The following is a 9,659-nucleotide window of genomic DNA, read 5'->3' on the forward strand; positions in this document are numbered from 1 at the left end:
TGACTGACAAGTGAAGTAAATTGAGAACTCCACTGGTTTCATTCTGCCAAAAAGGGAGACAGAGCTAATCTGTTAGTGGCCAGGAGAGGTTACGGAACGAAAGCTATCAGGTGGCAATGAGATATGTAGGCCAGAATCCAGTTTTTAATTACTTCCCCTGATAAAAACGATACTGCACATTCCCTCAACAGTACCGCAGAGCAAGATCAGTCATAACATTCCCATTGCGTCCTATCTCTCATTTTAGCTCAAGGAAACATAAACAAAAGCTTTGCTAAAGTAGAAAACAATCCTTCTGTGATTTTCTGATCAGGAATAGTCAACAGTGAGCATGTGGAGCATTAAGAGATTTATTAGCACAGGGTGTGGCCTTGTGTGAAGTGTAGTCTTGACAGCAACCAGTTGTTGCGGTTGTTTGGGAACTGTGGGTAATGCTGCTGCTGTTGCTGCTGCAGGTGACATGGCAGTCAACCATACCTTCCCCTCCACCACCCTCTCTCTCTCTCTCTCTCTCTCTCTCTCTCTCTCTCTCTCTCTCTCTCTCTCTCTCTCTCTCTCTCTCTCTCTCTCTCTCTCTCTCTCTCTCTCTCTCTCTCTCTCTCTCTCTCTATCTCCCCATGGAGATTTAATCAGAGAGGCCTGATAATTTACTACCAGCGGACACATTAATATACATGTGACAGGGCCCATTATGCTACACCCCACCCCACCCCACCCCCTCCTGCTCCCTCTGTGGTGGCATTTATGAAAATATTGTCACAGGGGGCCACAGTAGATGAGAGCATGCATGCAGCCGAGGCCCACACTGGTGTCGTATCCAAGCAAGTCAAGTGATGGATTCGCTTCCTAAGAACTCCTATCTTTCAGCGACAGGCAGCACAAGACAAATGAATCAATTTTTTTGGGGTGCTTTAAAAGTACTGTATTTGGCCCTAGGCTCACACATGGTGTGTGCTGTCTGCCCGGAACACTGACAGCTGACAGTCCTTACACACCGCGAGCATGAGACGTCCGCTTAATGTGTCCGGTATCAGTTTGAAACGGTTAGAATACATGAAAACAGATCATGCCTTGGACACAGGAGCGCGGTGTAAGCGGGGCACATGTTCGGCCCCGCGAGCGGCAGACCGGACATGTCCGCGATACTCCTTGAAAATAGAGCTGGAGTCTATTTCCCTGCGCAGACGTGCCCGTACAATGACCGTGTTCCAATGAAAATGAATGGCTGCTGCCCGTGGATAGAACGTGGACTCTGTGCAGTGTGAAAGGCAGCCCGCAAACCTCTCAGACTCGCGATGCTCCCGGAAACATTAAGGGAACGCGAATATCTCGGTGAGTCCACCGTGAGGTGTAGTTTTCTGTCAATTTGATGCTTAAATACTGCTCTCCGGATTAATAAATCTCGATTCACGCCTAGCACCTTGAAGTTTAGTGAGTGGAGAGAAAAAAAAGTTGAGAAATGTGGAGTTGAGGGTGGTGCGGTGGAGGTTGGGTGGTTAAAAATCAAGCAAGATACTGTATCTTTTTTGTAACCTTGACCTCTTAGCAGTCTGATTCAAGGCTTTGACTCCTCCGGTACACATTTTCATAAATGACAGTGAAGAAGATATATGGGGCCGATTTATTACCCTCTTTCTCCCACTGTCCCTTCTCCCCCGCTCTCTGAGATGCTACCATATCGTGAATCATAATGTCCAGTCACATTTCCCTCTCTCTCGCTCTCTCGCTCTATCTCTCTCGCACGCACGCGCACACGCATATACACACACACACACACACATACAAGCACCCCCCAACACACACACACGTACGTACATGCACACACAAATTACTGAGCAACCAGCAAATAGTTTTTCCTGGGGTGAGTTGGTTTGATACTGCACCATCAGAGATCAGAGAAGGACACAAAGGCTGTCCTTCAATCACAATCACAATATCTGTCTGTTTGATTTTTTTTGTTCTTTTTAAAGCCACACTGTGAAGAATACCATCTCAATTCAAGGGGGAGCCATATGTTTTAGCCCTCCACTTTTCTCTGACTTTGTTTCCTTGTGCGGTAGGTAGGCCTAGTACTAGTCGCGTGAGCATTCGCAAAATCCAATATAACAATCAGCTTCACTTAACATGTTGAAAGGTAGTCCAGGAGGAATTCTGCAGATGACATTTCTGCATTTTAATCAAAGATTATCAATATATTATTCGCTAATTATAAAGAGACAAAACATCACACTGACTGGATTTGTATGATTCTGAAAACTTGGTTAACTTGCAAGTCTTCTCAGAAATAAATGATTCAAAGATTGAAAAAGCTCAACGTTGTTCAAAACTTTGTAGAATGTATTGATGTATTGAGAGTCCTGACATTCAAAGCGTGGCATTGAAGGATGTTGACAGTGTATAAATCATTGAATAACTTCTTTGAAGTGAAAGCCAGCTTGCCAGACCTTGGTTGTCAAGCATACACCACTTGGTACTACGTTGTCACTCAAAACTAACTTACTAGTAACTATTAACCTATCAAAAAGCTGCTAAAAATTCAACTAATATAAACCTTGAAACAGACTCACCACTTCATTAACCCTTTGGTGCCTGGAGACGCGTATACGCTGCATTCATGATCTTGAGATGTTAGCTTTTTTCATAAAAATGTGGGTATGTTACAGCTGAATGAACACATTCTAATGCAAGATGAGGGTCTTAGCCTCTGATGCACATAAAAACATGAAATACGTTGCATTTAAACCCTGAGATATTTAGGTTGAGGGCAACTTTCCAAAGAAGGGCTTAGACATTCAGCAGGCATTTTTTGCAGGCGCTTTTGTCATCAATGTGTTAATAGTCAAAATAATGTCTCAAAAGAAAGAAGTCTACCGAGCCTGATGACGCACTGAGGCAAAACGCGTTGTTCGCTCTAATAAAACGAGCATAAAGTGTGCGGTAGACTTCTTTCTTTTGAAGTATTGAACATTCCTGCATCTACCAGCACCTAGGAGCTGTGCATGGAACTTTGAACTGTTGAGTCAAAATAATGTCTTGGTATTCAAAAGACATTGGTCTCCTCTTGAATCCATAACTTCCACACTATGGAATGCTTCACTGGTGCCACCATTGCACATGTAAATAACAGTTGAACAGTTCGAACTACCTTATATGTGTCTTCAACACCAACTCTTGATTCTATAGCTTTGCCAGTTCAGTGGCAGACTTTTCATACAGGTGGCAGGATAAAGAAAAATGAAGAAAAAAATCTGCACCACAAGAGCTCTCCATGATATCATTCTCAGGCGTAAGTACCCCTGCTCATTGCTTGGAGCCAACTGTGCACAGAATTGAACCACAGCCAAACAAGAGACCTCTCCTGGCATTTCAACTCTGCCTTCCTACTCACTAATTGATTCTTCTGTCGTCTTTATATTTGCATATTTCCATGTGCATCACAACAATGACTCTTTAGACCTCATTGCATATTCTGAATGTACTTCCGATATGCAAAACGCACTTCACACAACTGCATTAAACACATACACAAACGCACATGTGTGAACACAGCCACCCATTAACACACACACGCACACACACACACAGTCGGGAGTCGAACCGGCAACCCGTCAGACTTGCATCCCAGAGGTTGCTGGTTCGACTCCTGACCCGCCAGGTTGGTGGGGAGAGTAAATATCTAGTTCTCTCCCCCATCCTCCTCCATAACTGAGGTACCCTGAGCATGGTACCGTCCCACCGCACTGCTCCCCATGGGGCGCCACTGAGGGCTGCCCCCTTGCACGGGTGAGGCATAAATGCAATTTCGTTGTGTGCAGTGTTCACTTGTGTGCTGTGGAGTGCTGTGTCACAATGACAATGGGAGTTGGAGTTGGAGTTTCCCAATGGGCTTTCACCTTTCACTTTACATAATGTACAGTTTAGCGTGCCCATGACATGTGTCCATGCCTTGCCTTTCTACTGCGCGATGACCTTTTATGAAATATTCATCTCTCCTTCAGCTCAGGGTATTCTTGAAATATTTAGCAAGTTAAATCAACAACATATTTATTCATGCCTTTCCTCGCCAATAATCTATCTGAACTTTTCAGGAATCCCAAAAGAAATTGCCAGAAAAATAGGTCACCTGACATAAACTCAAAGTGGCACAATACATTATCTGGCTGAGTGTGTGTGTGCGTGCGTGCGTGCGTGCGTGCGTGCGTGTGTGCGTGTGTGTGTGTGCGTGCGTGCGTGCGTGCGTGCGTGCGTGTGTGCGTGTGTGCGTGCGTTCGTGTGTCTTTTCTCAGCCCCTGTGCTGTGCTCTCGGCATCACTGCACCTCATGCAAACATGTGACTACTGGTGAAGAACAGAGATGAATTGAAGCCTGCACAACCCACCTCAGTCCAAAAAACACACACACACACACACGCACAGACACACACACGCACGTACAGACGCACACACACACACACTTACACACGTACACACACACACGCAGGGAGAAGAGCATTACGACATGCACTCTCACATACAGCAACAGCTCCTCTGTGTGGATCTGCAGGCACAGACACAGAGTTCTGGAGCAAAGTGCATGAGGAGTTGGAAGAGCAGCATTGGGCACAGTAGACCCAGGGCAGCAGGGTGCAATGTGTGGCAGGGTGCTGACCTTTGCTGTGCAGGCCTGGTATACCGCTGTGTTGTTCTAAAAAAAATCTGATCTCATTTTGGAAAGGTGCGTTTGTAGGAAATGGATCGCACTCAATTTTTCTTCTTTTTGTTGTTGTTTTCTTTTTATTTTAACATTGCAGGGACTTACATGACAGACGTTTCGGCTGCACAGAGCCTTCTTCAGTGTCGCGGTTGAGGGTGTGAAGGTGTCAAGGTGCGTTTTGCCATTTTTGTTTGTTGTGCTGTGCTACATCTTTTGTTTTCGGTGTTGTGAGGTTGTCAGGCTATTTCTCTACCACGCCAAAGTTGATCAATGCTGTGTCTGCCTGACTGACTGTGTAGTTTCTTGCCTTTCCCTTTCGTCTAGGGCAGTGGTTCTTAACCTTTTTTCTTAAAGCACCCCCTTACGCTTGCACAAGACAAGCCGTGCACCCCCAACCCCAACTTCTACTCGTGCACACGCACTAAAAGTTGATTTAAGCAATTAAGTACAATGATTCTTGCTTGAGACATTAATTAATACCTTAATGACTTAAGATGGGGACCAAATCATGTTTTAATTTGGTTTTGATTTGGCCTAATTATAATGTTCGCTATACAGAATTTTAGTCACAACCTCAACATAAACAAAACTCTGCGCTCCCCCTGGAATCTCTGGCGCAACCCTCAGGGGGTTCCCACACCCCAGGTTAAGAACCACTGGTCTAGGGTTCACAGGGTTGCCATGTCCTGTCCGTGGAGAGAAAACTTGTACTCTACATCTGTACAAACCCACTCCACCTCAATCCCTAGCTCTGAAAAGTTACATGAGTGTGCAAAATTGCATGCCACTCACTAGTTTCCCTTTGTAGGTGTGACTGAAATAATGCTGAAGGAATAATTAGGGATTTCCAGTGACGTGGATTCTGGGTTCATTACACGCACTGGTACGATTTCTGTCAAAAACGTGTGTCATGGTACGTGAAGGGCAAAGTTCTCAGGGATTCTTAGGGTTCAGGGAGTGAAAACATGCTTTTTTTTTCTTTGAACACCAATGACCTCACTTAACAATTTTTAATTCTTGTTATGATCAGCTGATATGATCGAAGAGGATGGTTGGATCAAATTTGTGGCATGGACTTTTTTTCAAAGTGAAGGGGTAGTGGCAGCACATCCGAAACACAGGTGCATGACAAAAGGGTCAAACAACTATATAAAATAAAAGTGCTCTGTTTGCACACTGACTGCCATTATGTATTTTATTATCAGTGAATGTGTACTTCTGGCGAAGAGCGGATAGCTTGAAAATGTTGAATGGGAATGAAAAAGCAAAACAAGAGAAAGCGTGCTGACAATTCACTTAATTTCCATAGATTTAGTGTAGGCATCCGTGGATTGAGTCTTGCGTTTGAAGGCTATGTGCTTGTTTGGATGATGATTCAGTAAAGTCAGTGTGTGGAGTAACTAAATGAAAACCCTGATATCAACAAACTAGCTGCTTGATAGATACAATGTGTTTGTAGGACAATTATCCAAATAAAAAGTTACCCCCACACACCATTTGAAAGGCAGGTAAGTCTACTAAGTGAGATAGCCTAATAAACCAGCCACCCATACGTGAAAGGCAGAGGGTCAGGTTCCAGTTCCATTAGCATGGTTTCAAAGGGTAGAATCAATCTTAGAAATCAGCAAACGGACTAATATTTGAACAGAAGAATGAATGCAATGAATTCTTTCTATCGGCAAGCAGAGTGTTTGTGAGTGGTGACAGGCAATTCTACGGAGCTAAAATACTCATACAGGTAGTAAACATGGTATAAGTGAAAGACTTTAGTGGAAAAAGTAACATACACCTTTCTACTGGCTGCCACGCTTCACAGTCCTGTGCTTTCTTACTGACTGGATTGGCCTACATAATCCCCCTGCTATCATTCACTGTACCGTGTTTGGCTGCGCTGCAGCGGTAAACATACTTTATGCCTGGAAGCGAGTTGTTCTGCTGTGAGCTTATGTCACTTTGCACTTACTCATGTTCTCGGGTGTGGAAATGTGTCTGAACCAGTGTGGCAGTCTTTTTTGTGTTTGTGCATTTGTGTTGTAAGAAAGAGGATGTAAGAGAGTGCAGCACTACTTACAATACTTCAACATATTGTGGCTTTAAAATGAGCACAGATCGAGAAGAAGAGAATCCATGTTGACAGGTCAAATATGGGTCAAGCCCATTGTCTCTGCATGGATAGAAAGATTCAGTGACCTGAGAATGATTCGGCACTACTGTAATATGCAAGATAATGACATGGATAAAACAACATTGGTTATTAAATTATGGCTGCTCTCTCTCTCTCTCTATTGTTGACGCACTCTGTGCCAGTGGGTCATGGCCAGAGGAAGAGCTCACACATATTTTCAGCTGACAATGGCATACAAATATGCATGAATTTGATGTGTGATAGAGAAGGGACCCCCGCAAAGTTCAATGCCATCTGCGTCTATTACCATACAAATGCGCCTGTGTGTGTGTGTGCGCGCGCGCGTGTGCGCGTGTACGCCTGCCGTAGAGGGAGGGCGGGAGAAACAGGGCAAGTGTACAAGGAAGAGCATATCTTTTAACACCTCTCAAAAGCTCAAGTATGACCACTACTGGACAAGCACCGTATGTGTCATTACGGCTCGTAAGAAAACATTTCACCCACATAGTTTCAAAGATTAATAGTTGTGTTGGTAACGGCAATTCACATAAATCAACGTGGACCACGATTGCTGTGAATAGGCTACCAACTTTTTACAAATCACCCACACCCCGTCCAGACATTACATTGTCATGATGAACCATACACAAAAACAAAGACACTCACTAACTGAATTAACAGGATGGGCTGCTGCCATCAGCAGGTGAAAGAGCTGCAAGTTGCAATAAATACTGGAGTCTGAAGGCAGTAGCCTAGTATGAACATCTTGCTATTCTTGCGATCACGGCCAGCGTATCGCAGTCTGATAGGAAAGAAGAGCTGGACAAGGTGTCAATTGTGTATTCATCAACGTCCCGCTAAACTAATTAAAACATGGGCTACTGCGACCGCTTCGGTAAAGCAATAACGTATTTGGGGAATGTTGACTGCATGCGTACGTTTGGACACTTCAGCAGATACTCTTCTATCCACGGGGTGATGCCCACATATGTTCCCGTTACATGTAGCAAAAACAAAGGGTCAAACACTGTAGAAGATGTGCAATTTACTCCAACTATTTCAATGGTGATGTCTTCGGTGCAACCAACGTAGACGAGACATATCCAACAAGAACACACCGCCTGCCTGCAGTTGTCTTTCTGCATAAACATACGGGTCGAAACCGCATTATTTTCCTTCTGCCAAGCAAGCTGAAAGTTGTTGGACGAATCGTTACAAGCAATTGTATCCCAACACGTTGTCAATAAACTGCTGTCTTGTGCAGCTAAACCCATTGCACCACAAACTGAGGGCGCTCCCACGGACCCAAAATATGCATTTATTTCTCAAGGGGATAACCAATGGCTCGAGCCCGTTGTCGCCGTTTCCCTTAACTGTCTTCAATTGTTAGCATTTCCACGGCCAAATAGAGAAGTAAGTTTTAAAACAACTTGTGCACACGATTATATAGTGACACCAAGGCATAACATAGTCAGCAGAGAATAGTCATGACTGTAGCCTCAATTTTGAATTAAACGCAAGTTGCTTACCTCTGCTTAATGTCCCACCGATACAGCAAAAAAGTAGTGTCAGCCATGAGAGTGTTCCTCGTTGCCTTTTTAACCTCAAATCCATGGTGAAGTGAGCGGGATGCCGAAGGGAGAGTTATTCTTTCTCCCTCCTCACTGTGGAATGAATTGCGCGCGTCGGCTCTGTGGTGCGTTCGTTACGCGTGCCTCTTTCACGCCATCTCGACGTCGAAAACATTTGAATAAGAGTTTTTCAGCATGAACAATTGTGAGACACACCTACAGTGCACCCTGTCGCTGTCCTGCTATCACTCCGTGAAAAGACACGGCACTTACTGCAACCTCAGCAGACTGGAGCTTGCAGTCCGCCTGCCCCACCACACTGACGTACTGTAAGGAGAGGGACCATCGGCCACGGGAGGTAGCACGCCTCTGAAGAAATGATACTGGAAGACACTGAACCGGGCAGTTCTCACGATATTTGGACGGATCGATTAGTTGTACATTAAGGGAAGTCCTTTCGAGTTTTAAATAACCCCATTAAATAAATTGTCCCCGGAGGATTCGAGTGTTTCCCCGCTGTTTATGAATACATTAATGTAAGGTTTCAAGCAGAAGAACGGCTAATTAGTGAATACTACACATTAATCACAGAGAAAACAATAGCCTGAGTGGCTAATGGTTTTCAGAGGTTTCCTCCGTTCCCCAATGACGCTACTAGGCTATACCAAAACGTCTTGGGGACACTAATTAGTCGAGAGTAATTAAAATTTGCACAGATCAAGCGCCCTTAAGTAACTCCACTACTGTGTGGATGCTCTCAATATAAAGCCTCGAGGACAAACTCGACCAACTTCGTATCATACTGTGGAAGACGGTCATTCACAAAGACTTAAAACAATAGACGCCCTGACCCATGGTGGTTTCCATGACAGCCCAAGGCCATATCCCACCGGGCCTCTTGAGGGTTAAAGATTTTTCTTAACCAGTGTGCACTCATGGTATCCCTAGCTGCTCGGATGGGTGAACGAATTTCAGAGGTTGTGTTCAGCCAGCCAGAGGATATGAGTGAGAAAAGGCTTCAGCTATATATCTGTAACAGAGGTAATTGATTCTGTAAAGGTGAAAAATGACCAGAGAAGTGCTTGCACCTCATAGGGTGACTTCAGGTAATTTGAGCCACTTTTTGGTAAATCGCTTGGGAAAATAACAAAATACCATCTATGCACTTTTAATGTGTATATATAATTAATAACTACTATATTTCATCATTTTGTGTTGGAATTATATTACATAACATAATTATTTAGGCCCCACAAGTCTTGAAACCCTGG

General features: G+C 44.2%; 1 protein-coding gene across 1 annotated transcript in view; it reads right to left on the minus strand.

Annotated features, from left to right (window-relative positions):
• Nucleotides 1-8,533, minus strand: part of LOC134460336 (contactin-associated protein-like 5) — a 151,084-nt gene extending 142,551 nt beyond the window's left edge. The window contains exon 1 of the mRNA XM_063212768.1: nucleotides 8,347-8,533. Coding sequence (XP_063068838.1) covers nucleotides 8,347-8,431 — 85 coding nt within the window. The 5' untranslated portion in view covers nucleotides 8,432-8,533. The remainder of the gene's footprint in view (nucleotides 1-8,346) is intronic.
• Nucleotides 8,534-9,659: the final 1,126 nt, after the last annotated feature.

The sequence above is a fragment of the Engraulis encrasicolus genome, chromosome 12, assembly GCF_034702125.1.
Source record: "Engraulis encrasicolus isolate BLACKSEA-1 chromosome 12, IST_EnEncr_1.0, whole genome shotgun sequence".
Lineage (NCBI taxonomy): Eukaryota > Metazoa > Chordata > Actinopteri > Clupeiformes > Engraulidae > Engraulis > Engraulis encrasicolus.